The sequence below is a fragment of the Rhamphochromis longiceps genome, linkage group LG17 (genome assembly GCF_057381845.1).
Source record: "Rhamphochromis longiceps isolate RC_006_pf linkage group LG17, R_longiceps_female_GT1.1, whole genome shotgun sequence".
NCBI lineage: Eukaryota > Metazoa > Chordata > Actinopteri > Cichliformes > Cichlidae > Rhamphochromis > Rhamphochromis longiceps.
The window spans coordinates 19,037,542-19,061,070 of record NC_140573.1 but is presented as its reverse complement, the minus strand read 5'-3'; the positions used below and the strand labels follow the sequence as shown (position 1 = coordinate 19,061,070).

The window sequence follows — 23,529 nt, the reverse complement described above, 5'->3', positions numbered from 1 at the left end:
AAGTTGTTTCAACTTTGTGAGGAATTTCAATTGTTATATCCACAAACTTTATAAGTCAGGTAGACTGTTGGGGTTTACAGTGCAGCCTTCAGCTCTTAGCCACTACACTATGTGACACCCCTTTCATCCACGCTTACATTAGACAAAACTTTCTATTAATGTGCTTTGATAGTCTCTGGGAACATCCAACTCGCTCACCCCCTCCCTCCTGTGCTGAATCATAGAGCGAACGAATCACTCACTCACTCACTAACCCCCTCCCTCCTGTGCTGAATCAAAGAGCGAGCGAACGAATCACTCACTCACTCACTCACTCACCCCCTCCCTCCTGTGCTGAATCATAGAGCGAGCGAACGAATCACTCACTCTGTCACTACCCGATCCGTACCGGAAACCCGATCGGTACCCCGCATGCGCAAATCTTACGTCACTTCCTCTCTTTGCCAACATTGCGACATTCAATATATTTGAATGATACGGTTATCGCCCAGTTAGCTCCTAGCATTTCTCAACAGCTCTGCCTCCTTTTCGACTACCCGGGACATTTAAACAATGGATAATCCGTGTACAAAGAAATTCATGCTTTTCTCCTCAACAGAGAGTGTCCTCCGATTGAGCAACAGCGCCGTAAAATAAGAAGAATGGCGCCTAATTACAGAGTTAATAATGCAGACTTTGTAATATCTCACGTGTAGATTCATCAGCCAGATGAAGTGTTTACTGACAATTGACAGTGATAGCGGAAATCATCATCACTATTCCAACAATCCTCTCCTCACAGACAAGCATAAACACACTCGACTATCGCTAAATCAGATTTAACACACGTTTGTATTGACGATAATTCAGTTTATAATAGGGTTTATTCGCTCGGTCAGCAGGTGGCGGTATCCTCGTACACTGGGGAGTAAACTGCCATTAAACGAACAGAAGAAGAAGAAAACATCTGCACATGCGCGGTACGGATCGGGTAGACCCGATTTGTACGGTCAGACTTTACACATGCGCAGTAAGGATCGGAGAGTCCTGATCCGTAACTTTCTTTTTATTTTTCGTTTTTGTCTACATTGTACTGAAATGCTTCATTATTGCAAACATTTTAAGATATACTTGTTATTCTTAACATCTTAACAGATACTCTGACCCATAACTATCGTAAAACGCTACGACCGGAAGTAGAAACCTTTCGCGCATGCGGGGTACCGATCGGGTTTCCGGTACGGATCGGGTAGTGACACACTCACCCCCTCCCTCCTGGCTCACAGCTTCTTCTTCTTCTTGGTTGGCAACCAATGTTAAGGCGCATTACCGCCCCCTGGCTCACAGCGCAGTGGACATTTAGATGAGAAAATATATATAAAATATATATTTGACACACTTAAGGAAAATACTAATAAAATACACATAAACAAAATAAATGTTTATTAAGCAATTTTGATAGGAAATTGCTTAATTTTAGAAATGTTTTTGCTCTTTTTTCTCTCTAAAATAGTTGTTGTTGTTTTTTTTTTATCATTCATCTTAGCAGTGGGATTTACGTGAAAAGGGAAACAAATTAAGTTTGAGTGAAAATGTACAATTTTTGCACTCTCTGGTCAACTGACTCAGTGAATCAAATGACTCAAAATCCGATTCACTTTGGTGAGTGACTCATTAACACTCGATTCAGTAAAAAGAATCAAATTTACCATCACTACTATTCATTCACTTCCACATTCACACACTGGTGGAGGCAAGCTACAGTTGTAGCCACAGCTGCCCTTTTGCACAACATTCAAATTTGTTACACCTTTAAATATCAGGCAAATCAAATGTTATATTTACCTTCCTTTTCTATATATGGACCACCAGGACTCAATTCACTGGTTATTTGTTGATGAACCAAACATGTGACTGGACTCTCTGCTGAAGTGGTCATCATGATGGTGACATAGTGCGCACTGAACTGCAGCCATAATGCAGTTTTCTTTCCCACAGTCAGTTCTCAGTCTCATCGGTACAACACCAAGGTTCCCAACACATGACAAGTAATAGTAAACTATAACCGCTGGATTATTATTTGTTGGTCCACATTCTAGACACAAAACCTGAAAACCCATCAATGCACCCTGAAATGGCCAAACCGAATGGTTTCAGCTTGTCATAACCATCAGCATGCCACATGTAGTTGGGTCCCAGCAAATGATAGGTTCTCCTAATGAATCTTCTGCATGTTCTCACCTGGCATCCATGAGGATTAAGCTCCTGGAGTATTTTCATCACATCATCCCTCTTTACTTTAAGATGATGCTTTTGTTTAAGTACCTGCCACATTGTTCGATACCCAAACAATCACCCAGGTCCTTGAAGCTTCGCTCTGATTGCGTTAATGATCGTTGTTCTAGAGTGAAAATGTTTTCTTCGGTTAAGTCCAGCATTATTGAGTTTACTTTTAAGACTCCTTAAACTCATCTTTACACCATGCAAACTTAACATCATGTCCATGATAACACTATATGACTGACCTTCGTTGAAAAATTGAATGCAGTACTGTAGATTGTCTGATCCTTCAGCCTGGTCTGTGTCCCGCAAAAGCTCCAGAGACCGTCCACAGGAAGCACAGAAAGGAGTGAATAGGCTGAAGCTAACGCCACAAAACGGGCAAAACATTTTCCAGTTCTCTATGTAGTGCAGCGAGCACCATCAGGGTAATAAGGAAGCGCTGTGAGGAGTTAGTTTCTCGACGTTTGTTGACATCCCACGTTTAGCTGACTATAAATCACTTTTCTGTGCTACAAATATGGAGTAAGCCTAATCGTTGAGTCACTTCCGGTATTTCAGACAATCCCTTTCCGTCAAGAGCCACTTATTTTGTTGCAGACTTGTTAATTTGTTGCGGACTTGTGTTTTCAGTGTTTTCTGAAATGTTATTTTGTTGTCAATTTTTTAATTTGTTTTTTTTTCAATGTAAAAGTGTTTTCAGAAATGTTATTTTGTTGTCGATGTTGTAAATGTGATTTGCACTTCCCAGCCACTGTAAACAACTGAAAAGAACACAACATTAATAACAATCGCACTCTCCGAAGTAAAAATTTTACACACACAAATTGTTAAAGACAAATTTGAATTAATTAATACTAACATTTTTAAAGGTGAGGCTCACATATAAAACAATGAAACTCTTTATTAGATTAAAAAGGGGATAGACCCTATTTTCTGTACCAATTTGGTGACAGATCATGACATGAAATAACACTATTTATGTATTTATATACTGTATATATCTTCCCATACTTGAAAAGAGGTCCTTTAATCTACACAATGTCATCTCTGTATCCAAACGCCATTGGGTGTTAAACATAGAAATTATGAAAGACTTAAGTTACATTAAACACGCATTACTATATTATTTCCTGGATGTACCTTTGTCTTGAAGATCGTTCTACAGAAACATAAACATCGTGACTGAGCATGGGTCTCACTGATACACAACCAGGTTTACCTGAAAACTCGCATCATCCCTCTATGTGAGCTGTGCCTGCACTAAAGTCACAGGGCTCTGACAGCATGAATATGAAAACCAGTTATGTCGCTGGACTGAGCCACTTTAGCTTAATTACCACAACTGAAAAACATTGCGTGGAGACAAAAGCTTCGAAAAACTGTGACTGACAAAATCCCGCACAAACGATTTTAACTACATCACTCACCACTGAGTGCGAAACTTTTTCATAAAATTTTAAAACTAAATGAGGGAGGTTACAGTCCATCGAAATATATCATTGATATATTTTTTTTTATGATAAAACATGTGGTTAGTGAAAGCTGCGAAGTAACAAAGATGTGAAGACTTGGAAAGTGACCTTCTGCTAGCAGTCCATTTCATGCCATTTTGCGTAAAAATACGATACTGTCATTACAGTGGTCATTATTAATCTAATTTTGACGTATCATACTGTTTAGAACTTTAACTTAAAACTGCTATACGTTATTGTTTAAAACGTGTTGTATATTCGAACAAATTAAGATAATCTCACCTCAGACAAAATGGAGATCATCCACTGCTGAGCCGTGAGTGTCCTGCACATGGCACAGCAGACTACGGGTGGAAGTGTAGAATGATTGAAATGAAAATGCTTTCAATACTTAAATCTATTAGATTTCTTAATTTTTCATGGTACTCATACATTTTTGTTAAATCTGCTAAACAAACTATTGCTTAATTTACCCTAAACAAAACTGTGTAAATTTAAATAATTGAACATCTCAAAAATGTTTAGTTTTGTTTAGATTTAATTAAAACAACACATACATGTTTTTTACTGAGTAATACTTACTATTACTTTTCTATTAGATATTAATGAACCCAAATCACAGTTTTTACAGTGTACATCACCTTCCCTGACAGTCGTAGCTTGGCTCATCTGAGGGTGAAATTATAAGAATGTGTTATTTTGCAAAGTGCTCTCTAAGGTTCCTAAATAAAATATGGCATTGAGGTCATTTCTTTTGAATTAATCCCATCACCAGTGTGTGAATGTGTGTGTGAATGGGTGCATGACTGGATGTGTAAAGCGCTTTGGGGTCCTTAGGGACTAGTAAAGCGCTATACAAATACAGGCCATTTACCATTTTTGAAATATAAGAACCTCTCCTGTTTTTAATGGCACTCTGGGTTTCCTTACTTTCTGTTCCACTCCCAACCCCAAATACAGTGGGGCAAAAAAGTATTTAGTCAGCCACCGATTGTGCAAGTTCCCCCACTTAAAATGATGACAGAGGTCAGTAATTTGCACCAGAGGTACACTTCAACTGTGAGAGACAGAATGTGAAAAAAAAAATCCATGAATTCACATGGTAGGATTTGTAAAGAATTTATTCGTAAATTAGGGTGGAAAATAAGTATTTGGTCACCTCAAACAAGGAAAATCTCTGGCTCTCACAGACCTGTAACGTCCTCTGTAAGAAGCTTTTCTGTCCCCCACTCGTTACCTGTATGAATGGCACCTGTTTGAACTCATCATCTGTATAAAAGACACCTGTCCACAGCCTCAAACAGTCAGACTCCAAACTCTGCCATGGCCAAGACCAAAGAGCTTTCGAAGGACACCAGGAAAAGTATTGTAGACCTGCACCAGACTGGGAAGAGTGAATCTACAATAGGCAAGCAGCTTGGTGTGAAAAAATCAACTGTGGGAGCAATCATCAGAAAATGGAAGGCATACAAGACCACTGATAATCTCCCTCGATCTGGGGCTCCACGCAAGATCTCATCCCGTGGGGTCAAAATGATCATGAGAACGGTGAGCAAAGATCCCAGAACCACACGGGGGGACCTGGTGAATGACCTGCAGAGAGCTGGGACCAAAGTAACAAAGGTCACCATCAGTAACACACTACAACGGCAGGGAATCAAATCCCGCAGTGCCAGACGTGTTCCGCTGCTGAAGCCAGTGCATGTCCAGGCCCGTCTGAAGTTTGCCAGAGAGCACATGGATGATACAGCAGAGGATTGGGAGAATGTCATGTGGTCAGATGAAACCAAAGTAGAACTTTTTGGTATAAACTCAACTCGTCGTGTTTGGAGGAAGAAGAGTACTGAGTTGCATCCCAAGAACACCATACCTACTGTGAAGCATGGGGGTGGAAACATCATGCTATGGGGCTGTTTTTCTGCCAAGGGGACAGGACGACTGATCCGTGTTAAGGACAGAATGAATGGGGCCATGTATCGTGAGATTTTGAGCCAAAACCTCCTTCCATCAGTGAGAACTTTGAAGATGAAACGAGGCTGGGTCTTCCAACATGACAATGATCCAAAACACACCGCCCGGGCAACAAAGGAGTGGCTCCGTAAGAAGCATTTGAAAGTCCTGGAGTGGCCTAGCCAGTCTCCAGACCTCAACCCCATAGAAAATCTGTGGCGGGAGTTGAAAGTCCGTGTTGCTCGGCGACAGCCCCAAAACATCACTGCTCTCGAGAAGATCTGCATGGAGGAATGGGCCAAAATACCAGCTACTGTGTGTGCAAACCTGGTAAAGACCTATAGTAAACGTTTGACCTCTGTTATTGCCAACAAAGGTTATGTTACAAAGTATTGAGTTGTATTTTTGTTATTGACCAAATACTTATTTTCCACCCTGATTTACGAATAAATTCTTTACAAATCCTACCATGTGGATTCATGGATTTTTTTTTTTCACATTCTGTCTCTCACAGTTGAAGTGTACCTCTGGTGCAAATTACTGACCTCTGTCATCATTTTAGGTGGGGGAACTTGCACAATCGGTGGCTGACTAAATACTTTTTTGCCCCACTGTAGATGCTGACAAGCTGACACAGTAACATGGAAGAGGGAAATAAGAACAATAATAATAATAAAGATAAAAGATGAAGTAACAAGTTTTTAGTTTCTTGTTTATTCCAGATGATCATCCAGATGTCTGTGACATGTGATGACAAACACCATAATGGAAGGCCTTTCTCATCACATGCTTAAACTCATCATCTCATCATATATTTTTGCATACGCTGAGCAGGCAGTCAGACATGCTGTAACTGTGGGGTAGAAAACTGCATGAACACCATACAGCAGGGGTCTCAAACTCCAGTCCTCGAGGGCAACGTTTCCATGTGTCCCTGTTACAACACACCTAGTAGGTCATTAGCAAGAGTATAGAACTTGACTGCATGCTGCGTTGGCAATTCAGCCATTTGAGTCATGTTACAGCAGCTCATGAGTGAATGAACATGGTGCAATAAAAGTATTTTTAGAAGTATATGTTTCCAAATACATACATTTACTTAAATTTACTTGAGTAGGGTTAGCATGCAGTCAAGTTCTATACTCTTGCTAATGACCTACTGACCTATTGTATTCAGGTGTGTTGCACCAGGGACACATGGAAAAGTTGCATGACACCGGCCCTGGAGGACTGGAGTTTGAGACCCCTGTCATACGGAATATGACAGGTGTGGTTGAACTGAGTGAAGACTCTGAAGTTTCTCTTTTCTTCTGGCAGGACAGGAATGTGGCCTTGTCTTGTGAGCCACCGTAAGGATGTACTTGAAGTAGAACTGGACCGTCACCGTCACTCTTCACCTTTTCAAAGACAAAGCAGTCATTTAGATAAAATATTAGATATTGTTTACCTGTAAATGCACAAAGAGAATTTAGAAATTAATTCTTGCCTCAGAGTCTCTGGAATCTAAAAAAGCTAAATATGATGATATTCAGCAACATAAATTAGTGTTTTAAGATTAAGATTTAAGATTACAATGAATTTGTGATTGTTTCAAAGCATACTGTCGTGAGAGAAGGCACTGAACACAGACTATTTGCTGGGGAGGTTGCATAGCTGTGTAGGTTGGCGAAAGGAGCCGGTAGCTGGCCGGGGCATCACGATGGTTGCTAGTAGTCTGTAATAGAATAGAAAATAATGGGAGTAAATATTTCTAGTCCAACATCATCAGATAACCATCAAACCATCAAAATAAAATTAAACATTTAAATAAAATTAAACACCAATAATCTCCAAAAGTTGATTCTGTTCATCTGGAAAACGCTACGTCCAGATAAACAGAATGAACCTTTGGAGATTTACTTACCTGGATGATTGAGCATGCATCAAGACGTTTAAATGCCAATAAATTGTTAAAATTGAAAAGCATGTGTCTCTTTGATTCAAATGTGATTATCTGTAAATATGTCGCTGATATTAAAAACTGTTTTAAATGTTTTAATTCATGTTCAGACACAACGAGAACAACCATACTCGAAAGGGCAGGTCCCTGTTTCCTATTACGTCCTCAAATCACGTTGTCGCTGGGGTTTTTCAAATACGTCCGTTGTACTGACTTAAAGTCGCACCCGTGCGGTGACTTTTCATCAGTATCACTTAAGCTGACAAAATGAGTGGACGCGGAAAAGGAGGAAAGGGACTCGGGAAAGGAGGCGCTAAACGGCACCGCAAAGTTCTCCGTGATAATATCCAAGGCATTACTAAGCCTGCCATTCGTCGTCTAGCCCGTCGCGGTGTGGGTTGTGTGGCTCTTAAAAGAGCCACACTGTGTTTAGGTCTGATAGCCAGTTTATTTGGAGCTCGTGTACTTTGTCACAGCCTTGGTGCCCTCAGACACTGCATGCTTGGCCAGCTCACCGGGGAGGAGCAGGCGCACTGCGGTCTGGATCTCCCTGGAGGTGATGGTGGAGCGTTTGTTGTAATGGGCCAGGCGAGATGCCTCGGCTGCGATGCGCTCGAAGATGTCGTTGACAAACGAGTTCATGATGCTCATGGCCTTTGAGGAGATCCCGGTGTCGGGGTGGACCTGCTTCAGCACCTTGTACACGTAGATGGCGTAGCTCTCCTTCCTGGTCTTTCTCTTCTTCTTGCCGCCCTTGCCGGCGGTCTTGGTCACGGCTTTCTTGGAGCCCTTCTTGGGCGCCGACTTGGCGGGTTCAGGCATTTTCTCTCTTCAATACTCTACAGCAACGTATGTGTCAATTTTTTAAATTTAAAGCGAGAGAATTAAACCATGCAAAGAATGTAAAATATAACGAAGATGTGTGTAGATATATATATTTAAGAAATAAGAAGGAGAAGGAAGAGGAGGAGGAAAATCAAATGATGTCTCTCAAAGAAGACATTGATCGAGTCAATAGAGAAGTTTTATTTAATATGTTGCGACGTACTGACTTTCACGGGAACAGTGATTATATGATTTTTAATAATCAAAAGAAAAGTCGGAATGACTTTATTGTCTCAATTAAGGATAAACATGGAAAGTCAGTTTTTAAAGAAGAGGGGAAAAGACAAGTAATTAGAGATTATTGTTCGGAGATGTTTTCATCCATAGCTACAAACAGCGATGCTATTAACAATTTTTTGAGTGAGGTTGAACCATTAGATTCTGTCATTTATGAAACTTTGATTGGAAAAATTAAAAGAGAGGAAGTGGAGTCAGTAATTAACCAACTTAGTACCGATAAAACACCTGGTCTGGATGGACTCCCCTCTGAATTTTACAAAACTGCGAGTAAAGAACTGTCTGAATTGTTAACTCAGTATTTTAATGAAGGAATAGAAAGAGAAACAATGGGTAAATCGTTTTATGAAGGAGTTATGTGTTTATTATATAAGAAAGGTGATAGAGAAGATATTAATAATTATAGGCAACTGACAATAATGAATGTAGATTATAAGATTTTTGCTAAAATAATTATGTCTAGACTAGAGGATGTATTAGATATTATCATTGAAAAAGAACAAACATGCGCAATTAAGGGACGATTGATGTGGGATAACTTAAGTATGTTAAGAGAAATTATTTATAATGGAAAGGACTCAGAACTCTGCATTTTAGGATTAGATCAAAGGAGAGCTTTTGATTCTGTTTCCCACTCCTATTTATGGAAAGTAATGAAAGCTTATAATTTTCCGGACCAATTTATTTCTATTATCCAATTGATTTATAAAAAGTCCCTAGTGCAAGTTAAGGTAAATGGAAAGCTCTCATCCCCTTTTAGTGCTGAGTGCGGGGTTAAACAAGGATGTCCTTTGAGTGCTGCGTTATATGTCCTTGCAATTAATCCCTTATTGAAAAGGATAAATGATGATAAACGGATCAAGGGATACGTCCTTGATAAATCCCTTAAAATCGCAGCTTTGGCGTATGCAGATGACGTGACGGTGATAATTAGAAACCAAAACGAACTGTCTTCAGTTATGGAGATATTACACCATTACGAACAGGCATCAGGTGCCAAACTGAACCAAGACAAAACTGAAGGGGTGTGGCTTGGACATCCGACCAAACAACCTAAAATGAAGATCTCTCTTTGTAGGGAGATTAAAATTCTGGGTATATGGATTGATAATACTGACTCTAGTTTACTAAATTGGAATAAGAAAGAAAATGAAATTAAAATGGAAATTATGAAATGGGAAAATAAAGATACAAATTATAAAACACGTATTAATATTGTAAAAACACACATGATTTCGAAACTTCTTTTCCTTGCCGCAATTTTTCCTCCTCCGAGAACAACTGTAATGAAAATAAGTAAGATGTGCATTAAATTTATCTGGGGATCTAATCGAGAAGTGACTAAGAGGAAATTTATGTACAAGAGTAGGAAGCACGGGGGTTTGGGAGCCCCAGACTTAGAGATTGTTTTGCGAATTCCTTTTATAAAAATTACTCAAAGCGCAATTTCTCGGGGTGCCCCGTGGGTTCGAGGGAAGGAGCAATTGTGGCAAAAGAAAAAGGGCAGGGCCAGAGCGGGTGTTCCATACCACAGACTTATGTTCGGTGACTTATCAAGTCAATGGGAACAATATAGTTTAAATATTCTCCAAGATAATACGAAAAATATCTATAAAAAAATTAATGAAACCAAAAATGAAGGTGTAATTCAATATAAGTATGCAAATGAAGATGAAAACCTTTCAATAGTTAAAAATATACAAGACAAATTATTATCTGAAAGCATGAGAGACGTGGTGTGGCTCATCTCGCTCGGGCGCCTCCCTGTGAGAGCGGTGGTAAAATGGAGTTGTTTTGTTACCACCATGAAATGTCCTATGACAGACTGTGATGAAGATGAGACCCTAGAACATCTCCTATTGGATTGTTATAGGACAACTGAGATCAGGCAGAAAATGACAGAAATTGGCTATGATGTGGATGTTAATATTAAAGCAGTTAAATATGGTTTGTTTAAAGAAAAAATGTGTGACGACAAAAGGAGACTCTTTTGGTTAGTAATGTGTGTAATAAACACACATATTTGGAAAACTCGTGCCAAAGGAGTGTTAGAACAAAAGATGATAAGTAGTGATGTGGTGAGTAAACATATCATTACAGACCTGCGGAGAAGACGAACAATGGACCTGAAACTTGGGAAAGTTTTCCCCTGGAACGAATTAAAACTGTAAGTCTTGTGAGCGTTGTGTGGACTCAAATGCTAGATTTTCCTCCTTGTTTCTCCCTTTTGTATGTGTTCATGGTTTTGTATATGTAATTGTATGTGTATGTGCATTTTATATGTAAACTTGTTTACTTTAAATAAAGTTTAAGAAAAAAAAAAAAAAAAAAAGAAAAGGAGGAAAGGGACTCGGGAAAGGAGGCGCTAAACGGCACCGCAAAGTTCTCCGTGATAATATCCAAGGCATTACTAAGCCTGCCATTCGTCGTCTAGCCCGTCGCGGTGGTGTGAAGCGTATCTCCGGCCTGATTTACGAGGAGACCCGTGGTGTACTTAAGGTGTTCCTGGAGAACGTGATCCGCGATGCAGTCACCTACACCGAGCACGCCAAGAGAAAGACTGTGACCGCAATGGATGTGGTGTATGCTCTTAAAAGGCAGGGCCGTACTCTATACGGTTTCGGAGGTTAACGCTACTGTCTTGATTCCAACACAACGGCTCTTTTAAGAGCCACACAACTCGTCTTAAGAAATAAGTGTTCCAACTTTACAACTAGTGGCTTGGGTACACCGAATTTTGTGAAACTGTTAAGAGTGCTAATGAGACTCTTGAACATTGCAACGTGATTGTACATAGAACTTATGGGCCGTTGAAACGGCCGTTGTGGCTGTAAGTAACTCGTCGGGCTGGCTTCGTGCCCCAAACAAAAATGGCGACGCCGCTGATGTGAAGTTAACTTTTTTTCCACCTAGCTTTCCAATATCCACCTTTCCTAACCTTAAAATGACTGTCTTGCTCATTTCTCAATGAAACTCTATTTCCCTGTAAAAACCTAACATTAGTTGCCTTGGGACATAACTTTTTTTTTTAAACAAAATGGATGCCATAACGCGCTGTGACGTAGTCTCTAGAAATGGCTTCTAATCCGGTGGCTCAGAGCTGCGCTGTTTGTGATTTAAGGTGAACATTTTCTATTTAGAGTTATATCAGAAAAGCAAGTTTAAAAAACCCTTCACGGACACGAGTTTTAATCTCCTGTGAAACGTTCTCTAAAATGACAAACTTTCGATGTTTCTAATTTAATTATTTTTCTTTCACCACAGAGCCAAGTGAGAGGTAGAACAGCATTTTCCCGTGCTCTCTTACGAACAGTTTGTAACAAGTTTTCATAATCAGGGACTATTGACTTGTGAAATTAGCTCTTCAGATGTAGTTGTGTGGCTCTTAAAAGAGCCGTTGTGTATAAAGTGGTCTCAGATCAGCTTATGCCCTCTCTCCGCGGATGCGGCGGGCTAACTGGATATCTTTGGGCATGATAGTGACCCTCTTGGCGTGAATGGCGCACAGGTTGGTGTCCTCGAATAAACCGACCAGGTACGCCTCGCTTGCCTCCTGCAAAGCCATAACAGCAGAGCTCTGGAAGCGCAGGTCGGTTTTAAAGTCCTGAGCGATCTCCCGGACCAGGCGCTGGAAGGGTAGCTTGCGGATCAACAACTCAGTAGATTTTTGGTAACGGCGGATCTCCCTCAAAGCCACGGTTCCGGGCCTATAGCGGTGAGGCTTCTTCACGCCACCGGTGGCCGGGGCACTCTTACGGGCAGCCTTTGTAGCTAGCTGCTTCCTGGGAGCCTTTCCTCCGGTGGATTTACGTGCTGTCTGCTTCGTTCTAGCCATGTTTAGTAACTATCGGCTTCCTTTCTTCAGTGTCGTCACCAGTCTTATAAAGCCAGCGCCGGCGTGTGGGCAGCGCTAATTGGTCCAATCTGTGCGCGTGATCAACGGCTCGTCTGTTGAAGCGGGAAAATCAAAAGTCCTGATAAGGAAGTGAAGCCATAGATTAAGCGCAGTGATTCAAACCAGAGCTGAATGAAACACACCCCAAAACGCAGAGCTTAATGGAAAACACAACTTTTATCAAATCATTTAAAAGATAAAGCCAATTAGACTGAATGTAGACTGGTGTATTGGTATACAATATACACAAAATAATAGTAGTTTTATCATTCTTAATATGTATGCTCCCTCTTGTCAAAATGAGCAAGAATACCTTAGTAGGCTGGCCTTTATTAATACATTTATTCAAGACAACGATACTTACAGCATATGTTTTGGGTGATTTTAATGCTGATCTCACAGACAGCAGTTCTTGGTTTGCTAACCACTTAACCCACTTTTGTGAAGTTAACAATCTTATCCTGTCTACCCAAATGTTACTGCCTGCAGAGAGCTATACATACATAAGTGAAGCCTGACATAGTACATCATGGCTGGACCACTGTATCTGTACAGCTGATGGACATGCAGCTTTAGCAAACATGACTATTAGGTATGAGGTAACTCTGTCAGGCCATATACCTTTTGGTTTTACTGTGAATGTGGAACAAATGCCAGCAACAACTGGAAATAATATTGCTAATATTGCTACCAGTGTAAAATTAGACTGGTCAGCATTTGGTGAAGATGATTTCTTAGCTTATCATAGTAATACCGATATACATCTGAACAACATTTCTTTGCCCAAAGAAGCTATTTTGTGCAAGGATGTCAACTGTAAGAATGCTGTGCATAAACATTTACTCTGCTCCATGTATGATGATATAGTGACTGCTCTGTATGAAAGTGGTACACTGCTTGATAAACAATATAAGCATAAGAAACCTAACATCAGACCTGGCTGGAAAGAACATGTATCCATGTACCATGATCAAGCTCGCATAGCTTATAAATGTTGGGCCATGGCTAGAAGACCTAAACAAGGCCCAGAAAAAATGTGCTAATGCCAGATATAAGTACGCTGTTCGCTTTATAACTAAAAATGAGCAAATGCTGACAGCAGATTCTTTGTCCAGGAAAATGTTGTGTAATAATATGACAGATTTTTGAAAAGAGCTCTTAATGACTGTAAACCATTTCTACCATCAACTGTTGAAGGTGTTTCTGGGGCAGATAACATTGCAGCATTATGGAGACAGCATTACAGTGTGTTGTTTAACTGTATAAAAAGTGAACCATATGAGGACAATTTTGACATGAGTAATGACACAATAAGTGTAAGGACATATGAAGTATATGGAGCCATTCATAGGTTATCTGATGATAAATCCTCTGGTTTGGATCACATCACTGCAGAACATTTAAAACATGCTAGTGTAAGGCTAGCTCCTCTTCTAGCACTCTGTTTCACTGGGTTTATGATTCATGGCATATTACCAGACTCAATGCTGTGTATTTTACTGGTACCAGTTATGAAGGACAAAGCTGCAAATGTGAGCTGTTTGGATAATTATAGGCCGATTGCACTAGCCAGTATTTTATCTAAGGTGTTAGAAAGAATCTTGTTTGACAGAGTTAGTGTGTTCTGGTTCTGGATTTCTGTGAACCACAGAAGCCTTTTTGATAAACTGAAGAGACGGGGAGTTCCTCAGTACATCGTGAGGATTCTTTCTTACTGGTACGCTCATCAGAACATGCAGGTTAAATGGGGAAGCAGTATTTCTGCCCCCTTTGGTGTCAGCAATGGTGTTAGACAGGGTGGGATTTTGTCTCCAATTTTATTTAATCTATATGTTGATGATTTGTCCATACAGCTGAGAGCCTGTAACACTGGGTGTATATTAGGTAAAACATTGATAAATCATCTTATGTATGCAGATGACCTGGTTGTTTTTAGTCCAAGCAGTGCTGGGTTACAGGATCTTCTCAATGTCTGTACTGAATATGGTGTGCAATATGATATAAAGTACAATGCTGTTAAAAGTGCTGTTTTGATATGTAGAACCAAGCAGGATAAACACCTACATTTTCCTTTGTTTAAACTGCCCCAAAAAACTCTTGAAGTTTATAAAAAGATGAAATACCTCGGCCACTTTATTACTGAGCAAATGAATGATGATGATGACAACGGTGTAAGCTCTATGTGCAGGCAAATACTATCACACGCAAATTCAGCTTTTGTTCACTTCCAGTTAAAGTGGCTTTGTTTAAAGCGTATTGCACACTTCTATATACTGCCCCCCGTTGTGGTCATCCTACAAACAATGTAGCATGCAGAAGCTGCATGTTGCATATAATGATGCGATGAGAATCCTTTGCAGGATACCTAGAAGGGGTGGTGCCAGCCAGATGTTTGTAGCTGTGGGTGTTTGGACTTTTAAAGCACTTTTAAGAAAGTTAATGTTCAATTTTAGAGAATGACTGGATGGTTCGAGTAACAGTGTAATTTTAGCACTCACAGATCCGACAGTGAGTGGTTCCCATTACTCATCCAGTCTGAGAAAGCACTGGTTGAAGTGTTTGTGTATTTATTGATTTTTTTTAAGTAATTGTGTTTTATGTATATTTTGGTTTATATATATATATATATATATATATATATATATATATATATATATATATATATATATATATTTAAGGTTTATACCTTGTGTCTTTGTGTGTGTGTGTGTGTGTGTGGGGGGGGGGGGGGGTATTTCTGTCTTGTTTTTATGGACATGAAGTCTGCCCATAAAGATTGATTGATTGATTGATTGATTTTTCCGACACCATTAAATTGTCAGCAGACAAGAAAGCTACTACAGCCTGCAAACAGACGAGTTGGTGAACACAGAAGATATCAAATTAGTGCATACATTAAAAAACATAACCAAATAAAACATATGTATTTTACTCAGACTATCTTCTAAGATCGAAGATTTTAGAGAATATTTTATTTTCAATTTAACTGAACTCACCAGGTATTGTATGTCTCTTACTTGTTTAAGCCCCGTTTTAATTTTTGTTTAATGTTTTTGGCTGATGGCTGAGACTTATGGACGTGTAAAACCAGTCACAAATTCAGAGATTGCATTGGTCTACATGGACTGGGTCTTCCAAAAGGCCGGAAGTGAGCGGCTGTGAAATTGGACACCCCGACTAATTAAAAAAAAAAAAAACCCACACACACCCTCCTGACAGCTCATGGTTCTCCTGGCTTTGCTGAGCTTATTGGTTTAACATCATTTCTCCTTGCATTATTAGTACCCGGTTTTTAACATTAAACCCTTTAAAATTTCACCTGCGACAAGGAAACTTGGTATAAATAATTTGCATCATGTTCATCACGCTCAACCTGAGTTAAACAGACTTCTAAGGCTGTGCCATGACAGGAACAATAACAATATTGATGTAAAAATAAGTTTATTTATGAACAGACTTTCGAATAGAAAGTGCAAACAGTACACGTTCACAGCACATCAGAAAGCATATTTACAAGCTTTAAATTTTCAGGAAAAAAAAAAAAAAAAAAAACCCCCCACACACACACACACCACAACACAAACAAACACCAAAAGGGTAATTCTTCGTGGATATTTACAGTCCAGAGGCGGGTGGGACAGGAACCAGTCCAATTACAGTCTGTGATAAAGCCAACATGAAGCATAAAGGAGTCCGATGAGCAACCGGAGGATCTCTCAGAGAAACAGCTGGTGGCTCTAAAAAGAGCCTTTTGTTGCGAAGAAGAAGCGAGTGGTTTACTTCTTCTTTGGTGTAGCCTTCTTGGCCTTAGCAGCTTTAGGCTTTGCAGCCTTCTTTGCAGGCTTTTTGGGGGTCGCTGCTTTCTTGGGCGCGGCTGTCTTCTTCACCTTGGGGCTCTTTGCCTTCTTGGCCACAGCCTTCTTTGCAGCTGCCGTGGGCTTCTTTGCCTTCTTCGGGGTGGCTTTTGCTGCTTTGGGCTTCTTGGCGGTGGCTGGTTTCTTAGCTGCAGTTGCCTTCTTTGCCGCCGGCTTCTTTACTTTAGCAGCGGGCTTTTTGGCTGCCTTCTTGGGCTTCTCCGCTGGCTTTGCTGCCTTGAAAGAACCGGATGCCCCGGTTCCGGTGGTGTGGACCAGAGCGCCTTTCTGCACCAGGCTTTTCAAAGCGCGCCTGACGTGAGCAGAGTTATGCTCTACGTCGTAACCGCGAGCGACGAGATCCTTCTTAATAGCAGCCAGAGAGAGTCCTTTACGTTCTTTGGACTCTTTCACAGCTTTTACGATGAGCTCGCTAGCGGACGGGCCAGACTTCTTGATAGTCTTGCTCGCTGATGCCTTCTTCTTCTTGGCCGGGGCCTTTGCTGGAGCCGCCTCGGCGGCCGGTGCTGGGGCTGCTGCGGGAGCGACTTCTGCCATGTCGTTAAGAGAGTAGTGTTTGTCGATGAGACGATAGAAATCTCCGCACAGTGACTGGAACTTAAATACAACACGAGAACCGTGGAGACTCAACCCTGCCTGCAGCTCACAGCTGCAGCGAGAAGACCTTGGCTCTTGTGTTTTCTCCTCTTAATAAACTACGTTAAAACAATATCTGAAGGTGAAAGTAGATAAAAATTTCAAATCGAATCGATAGAGAAGAACTTTCTCTTTATAGGGAAGCTTTATAAACTTTATTAGTTTTCTGCAATTTGTTTTGGAAGCCTTTAAACCTGCCCTGTCCGCCGCGCCGTGAGGCACCGATTCGTGTCTTTTCTCCGACATTTTTCTTCTAAATGCGTTAAAATCTAAAATAACCCCTCAAAAACGAGGTAAACAGCGAGGCAACATGTTTGTCCACACATGCTATGTCAAAACAATGATCCCCGTCGGATACCTTTTCATAAAACTGAGGTTATTTCGGTGCCTGCAAACACACATGAGTTGGTGGAGGAAACAGTGTAACTCGTTAACTCCACACACTCTGTGCCCTCAATTTACTGTAGATTTTCATTAATTAATGATACACGAATTATAGCTCTGGCTGCGTGAAATGTGTAATATGGATAAATCTAACAGTTTAACAGCACTACAGCTCTTAGACAGGCAAACAGACTATAGCTCCACCAGGCTCAGCATCATCATATTGCATCCCAGTTCACTGGCTACTGCATCCCAGTGCAGTCAAAACGCTAATCATCGCTAATAACACCCATCAAAAGAAAATTACAAGTAAATATCCAGAGCTGACAATGTTCACATAAACAGGAATAGATTAAACAGTTAGTCTGGAAAGTTCTGGCAGGAAACTCTCCACTTCCTTAACCATAGCTGCTTTTTGGCCAAATGTCAGTGGCTGTAAGCTGGAACTCCTAAAATTAAGTGTTTCAGTACTTTCACTGCTTGACTCTAGTGTTGTGTGTTTGTGTATATATATACATATATATATATTTTCTTGATTTGCTTTGAATAATGACTCATGGTTGTCAAGCAGTTAGTTCATTTGAATATTAAGCCTCTTGTGGGTGTGGGTACCTTCTCTGAGTTTGAACTCAGCAATTTGAGTCAGTATTGGTGGTTCAAAGTTAGAAATGCTCAGCCAAACTTAAATACTGAAAAATACTGAAAATAAAGTAAAAGTTTATATTTAGTTACTGATTTTAGTTGGATTTTTTAAATGTTTTAAACTGACATTTTCTTGTTAAACAATACAATTAAATATACATTTCTACTCATTTCTACAATACGTTTATAATTAAGTTACTTTGAATTCGTGTATTGGTCATTTCATCAGTTTAAAATTAGATTACATCATTAAACTTTATTTAATCCCACACTGGTACAACAGGAAGAGATCTCCGTCGGATATGTTTTTACAAAGGAAGAATAGTGAAACTATATGTTGGAAAAATAAAAGTAGAAAGAAAAAATAGATTAATAAAATCATTAGAATTTTTTTAAATTCCACAATAATATGCTATATACAAATGGTTAAAATGTTGAGTAGAATTATAATTGTTAACAATAATATTTGATTATCTACAGAGCAAACAGTGGAAGTGATGAACATGTATTTTTAGACAGTGTTTATCCTGTTTGGATATTGTACAGTTTGACTGCTAAAGATAACGACCTGCAATAGCACTCCGTCCTGCTGTTGAAGGACTCAGGTCCTCCACAGTCTCATGCAGCGGATAGCAGGTGTTGTCCATAATCGACATTAGCTTAGCCAACAACTGCCTTCTCTGTGGGATCTATCTAGGGGACTATCCAGGACTGAGCTACTCTCTTTAGGTAACCATCTTCTGTAGGTTTGTAAAAATTACAGGAAAAAAAAATCACACTTCCTGTTTTGTGTGGAATGAAAAAGCCTAAGATGGTTGTAGTGGTAATGAAGATAAATATGAGCAAGGAATTCAGTGCATATGGGGACTTTATTTGTTTTGGGGATTAGACCCAAACCTTTGCTTTCTTTCCTCTTGTTAATTTTAGTTCAAAAACTGTCTAAATGCTGTTTTTCTGTTTCAGAATTGGCCTTTAGGAGTAACATAAAAGCACAATCAGTCCTCATGGAGTAAAGCTATTGATCTATTACCCCTTACCTGACACAAATATATAAATGTTTTAAATTATGACAATTTGAGTGATAAAATTCTGCATAATTATTAAACTAATTACAAATTATATATATATATATATATATATATATATATATATATATATATATATATATATATGTATATATATATATATATATATATATATATGTATATATATGTATATATATATATATATATATATATAGATATAGATATAGATATATTATTAGCCATCGGCAGGCCATATTACACACTATCCAAGCCAGAATTACGCAGTGCTACTACTACTGTACAGCTATCTAGCTAATCTTAGTAAGCTGAAAAAGAAAAGTTAGCTATACATTTTCACTTTATCAGCTAACAGGTACTTAATTAGCAGGGCAGGGGTCTGACTTGAAACTGGAAAAACAGCATTATCTTTGACTACGAGTTCAAATAATTCAAAACTTGCCAATCCCAAGGTTTTAGCTATAGAGCCTATGCTGAACAATAGCCATATCTAGTGGCTCTAATAATATGCATAGTTTAAAAAGTGACCATTATGTATATATTGTATTACATATACCTAAAATTGTCAACTAGGTTACAGAGAGAGGGGAGAGAGCATTTCTCTTTTCTAAACGGGTGAAAGTCACCGGCCTTCCAGGTCCCTGAACTGCTTCCATGTTTCGTATTCTAAAATATGTGACCCTGAGAAACTTTAAACAAATAGTTATTATTAAAATATTTAATCGAAAATTTATGACATTCTTTTTCTGTTATATCCGTGAAAGCAAGGCCAGGGGTGTTTATAATGTGCCTTTTTGTATGTTGTCCAGCAGAAAACAAAAAACCTGTATAAGGTAGATTTACTTCAGGCCTGTTCAATCATACTGCATCAGATTTTATTAGGTGCAGTTTTTTGTGTTTCAAAACCCCGCTCAAGTATTGTACTAACATTCGAAGTATTGAGCCCTTTTATAATGGGCGTGTCTAACCTATATTTCATACTAACATGTTTATAGCTGTAGCTCACATGTTTAATTGTTAAATATTTTTATTTTAAGTACTGAAACAGTGAAGGTAAGTTGAATAATTATTATTTTGATTCAACTAATGTTCGATAAAGGTCAGTGAACAAGGATGCAGTTTATTAAAGCAACGTAGATCTTAGTTTAAAACAACTAGTTGAAGTCATAGCTTTCTTTCTATTTCACATAGTAATATTTATAATACAGGAATATCTGAATCAGTAACTAAGAAGTTAAACTAACTAAATTTAGGAAAACGCTGTGGGACTTCGTGCCTGGACAGTTTCTTCCATCAGCCCTAGTGTGTTTGCAGACACTGAGAAAACCTCGGGCTAATGAAAACATGTCCGCAGAAACTAGGTGTTTATGCATGAGATGTCTGCAGAAACATGTTATCTCGCTGTTTAACCTCATTGTTTGTGGTGTTTGTGTATTTTTAAAGCATTTACAATAAGAAATTGCAGGGCAAAGAGACGGAGCAGTGCGTCGAAGAGAGGTTTAAGTCCGCCTCAAGCAAACTGTAGATGAACAGTAAACGTCTACAATGCTTCTTTGTAAAGAGCAAGTTCTCCGCTATCGTATCGGTTTAAGTTCATGCTTCAGTTTCTCATTTAAATGTGATTTTAAAGCCGTTTTTGGTGACGAAAAAACACAACTATCTGCGCCCTCCCGCCGCGGACACGAGCAGCAGGCTGGGTTGAGTCTCCATGGTTCTCATGATGCGTTTAGGTTCCTGTTTCTTTCGGAAATTCCAATTTGGCTGTGTAATTATATTATTGGCATTATTACTATTAGTTATTTTTAGTCAGTCGGGTGACAACACGATGACAGGGGGAGCTTCACAAGCGCCCAGTGACTCTGCCGCCCAGGCCAAAGCTTCAGGGAAGAAGAAGAAAGGAGGATCCGTTGTGTACAGAGCTGTGGCCGCCTCCCAGGACCGCAAAGGTCTTTTCTACTACGCCATAAAGCAGGCGCTGACCTTCCAGGGCTACGATGTGGATCAGCACGGCTTCCTCATCAAACGCGCCATTAATATGCTGGTAAAAAGCCCAAGTAGGTGTTAAGGGAAACTGCACTGGAAGAAGTGCCCTCCGCTAAGCCAAGTAGGCCGCTGGTTCCTCTGAATCAGCGTCCAAGAAGAAAGCGTTAGCTCGGAGAAGGTGCTTAAGAAGCTCAAAACGCTCTTTTAAGAGCCACCAAACTGTACACTACAGGGCTGATTTCATTTTCAAATGAAGAATGAATAAAATTAATACACACATCACCCCTTCAGACCTCATCAACTTAATATAAATGGCTGTTTTGCTTCCAGATACCAAGTGATTTAAGACAAAGGTGAGAAGCTGTGCTATTATTCACTCATAGGAGCGAATCTAGGATCAAAACTTTACAGGAGTTCAGCCCTCAAATCATAACACTAATGTTGCCTATTTGATGCTGTTCAGAGAGAAAATGTACATAAGTGGACACTTTAGTCAAATTAATGACCCTGCATTATCAGAAGAATTGGAACTTTTGCTTGCTAACATTTTAGGCAGAGTGCATTTTGGATTTTACCACTCATTTGTTTCATGAAATTACCTCTTAATGTTATTTCTGCTGCAGCAACACGTCTGGTTTATTAATAAGGGATAATATTAAATCACTGTGCAGTTAAAGCACACAGTGCCTCTGTGTAAGTGCACTGTAACACCATGACATCTAGAAAAGTGCACATTAAAGCCATTTTTGGGTGCTTATTGAAGATTTCTCTGGGGTGATATTTTATAAAACTATAATGGGGTAGAAGTTCAGACTTTTTTAGATGATCCGTGACGGCATGTCAGTCTGTTACGGTTTAAGAAGAAAATGGGTTAAATTCATGAATCTAAGATTTAAATTAAAGATCTGGGGTTAACACAAGAAATTGAAATCTACATAAATGATAATAAAAAAAACAATAAGCACCCTATTTGTACAGATGCAGCAATTTCCTCAACAAGGATGATTTAAAATTTAGTAGACAAATATGATCTTGTTGTCTCATTCATGATGTTTTTTTTTTTTGTTTTGTTTTGTTTTTTTGCATTTATCTCTTTAATAAAAAATAATAACTTAGTGATAATATAAAGGCAGAGTTTTTATGATGGGAGTGACCACTGCAGTTCATTAAAGGTCACTCGTGGATAATGCTGATATTGAATTATGTAAAACTGTGGGAGAGACTGGATTGTCCTGAGGTAGTGTATTCTGTATTCTCCTGACATGGCATGTAGCTGTCAGGCATCCCACTATATCACTGCTTGATTTGGCTTTTTAAGCAAAAGTCAAATCAAAGAATAATATTACTAATCAAATAATCATATCACATAAATTAGATTAAATTTATAATCTAACATGTTAAAAATGAGCAGAGAAAAAGTCCAAAGTTATAAAACAAATTTATATTGATTAAACCTATACCTGATTATATTCTGATCAGTATTAAGCGTTTAAGCATAATTAACCATTGGCAAAATCACATATAAATTATGATTCTGTTTTAAAAACTACAACATACTTATTATCTTATATCTCTTATTCAGATTAAATACATAATGAGGGGCCAGAGACATATTTCTTATCTTTTCACATCCATATAATACAGTAGGATATAAAATGCATTATCTCAGTCTTCTTATTGTTATTCTATAAATATGTGGCCATGATTTGATTGCTAATGTGAACAACTGTGGTAAAAGAGGAAACCATGGTGATTTCATGACTTAGTTAGTTACAATACAGCACAGATCATTTTTAGAGCTAGAAACAATAATTTACAAGTCAATATTCAAAATCTTTTCAACCAGAGAGATGGGGGCTACAGTTTGAGTGGGAATGAAAATTTTCAAGTGCATGTGGTGAGAACTACTAGGAAAGTTTTTCCGTGCTTGAAATAAATGATCAGTCAGTCAATCAATCTTTTATACAAAATAGTTGCGAGATTCCTGCTGTAAACACATTCAGATCTTTAGCTTTGGGACTTTGACTTTGAGAGATAAGAAACCCAGTTTCCAACAACAGGAACATTGTGGAATATATCATTTTGTTTTCAGAGGTCAGCAGCAAACAGACAGAGCACAGTCTGCAGGATCCAGCTTTCTGTCTATAAAAAGTGATCACTCCAGACATTCTCCCCCAGTTTTCAGGTATATATCTGGATCCTCGGACACGAGGTAAGAGATTGTTTTTACTGTAAATTGAGCTAAAGATGGAGATTTAGGGTTTTTGGGTTTATAGATTCTCAGGATAAAATAATTAATTCATCCGGATTTGCCAACATGAACACG

General features: G+C 39.0%; 5 protein-coding genes and 1 long non-coding RNA gene across 6 annotated transcripts in view; 1 reads left to right on the top strand and 5 right to left on the bottom strand.

The window, feature by feature from the left end:
• LOC146649564 (uncharacterized) overlaps positions 1 to 23,529 on the bottom strand; it is a 380,555-nt gene that overhangs the window by 3,434 nt on the left and 353,592 nt on the right. The window lies entirely within an intron of this gene.
• Positions 5,136 to 8,011, bottom strand: LOC146649579 (uncharacterized). The gene is made up of 3 exons (XR_014908360.1): positions 7,588 to 8,011; positions 7,286 to 7,398; positions 5,136 to 7,081 (listed from the first exon to the last, which is right to left on the bottom strand). It is a non-coding gene; the product is annotated as an uncharacterized LOC146649579 (long non-coding RNA).
• LOC146649578 (histone H2B 1/2) lies at positions 8,063 to 8,472 on the bottom strand. The gene has a single exon (XM_085387786.1). The coding sequence runs from the start codon at positions 8,443 to 8,445 to the stop codon at positions 8,071 to 8,073; it is 375 nt and encodes a 124-aa protein (XP_085243912.1). The 5' UTR covers positions 8,446 to 8,472; the 3' UTR covers positions 8,063 to 8,070.
• On the top strand, positions 10,470 to 11,460 carry LOC146649577 (histone H4-like). Its single transcript, XM_085387519.1, has 2 exons — positions 10,470 to 10,511; positions 11,053 to 11,460. Exons 1-2 carry the CDS (start codon positions 10,470 to 10,472, stop codon positions 11,374 to 11,376), a joined length of 366 nt encoding a protein of 121 aa, XP_085243645.1. The 3' UTR covers positions 11,377 to 11,460.
• LOC146649576 (histone H3) lies at positions 12,128 to 12,938 on the bottom strand. Its single transcript, XM_085387771.1, has one exon. The coding sequence runs from the start codon at positions 12,578 to 12,580 to the stop codon at positions 12,170 to 12,172; it is 411 nt and encodes a 136-aa protein (XP_085243897.1). The 5' UTR covers positions 12,581 to 12,938; the 3' UTR covers positions 12,128 to 12,169.
• Positions 16,175 to 17,088, bottom strand: LOC146649575 (histone H1.10-like). Its single transcript, XM_085387766.1, has one exon. It carries the CDS (start codon positions 17,050 to 17,052, stop codon positions 16,417 to 16,419), a length of 636 nt encoding a protein of 211 aa, XP_085243892.1. The 5' UTR covers positions 17,053 to 17,088; the 3' UTR covers positions 16,175 to 16,416.

Coding starts and splice junctions, on each gene's coding strand:
- LOC146649576 (XM_085387771.1), bottom strand. CDS start 12,580: ATGGCTAGAACGAAGCAGACAGCACGTAAATCCACCGGAGGAAAGGCT.
- LOC146649577 (XM_085387519.1), top strand. CDS start 10,470: ATGAGAGACGTGGTGTGGCTCATCTCGCTCGGGCGCCTCCCT. Junction 10,512..11,052: donor TCTCGCTCGGGCGCCTCCCT/GTGAGAGCGGTG, acceptor CTTTAAATAAAG/TTTAAGAAAAAAAAAAAAAA.
- LOC146649578 (XM_085387786.1), bottom strand. CDS start 8,445: ATGCCTGAACCCGCCAAGTCGGCGCCCAAGAAGGGCTCCAAGAAAGCC.
- LOC146649575 (XM_085387766.1), bottom strand. CDS start 17,052: ATGGCAGAAGTCGCTCCCGCAGCAGCCCCAGCACCGGCCGCCGAGGCG.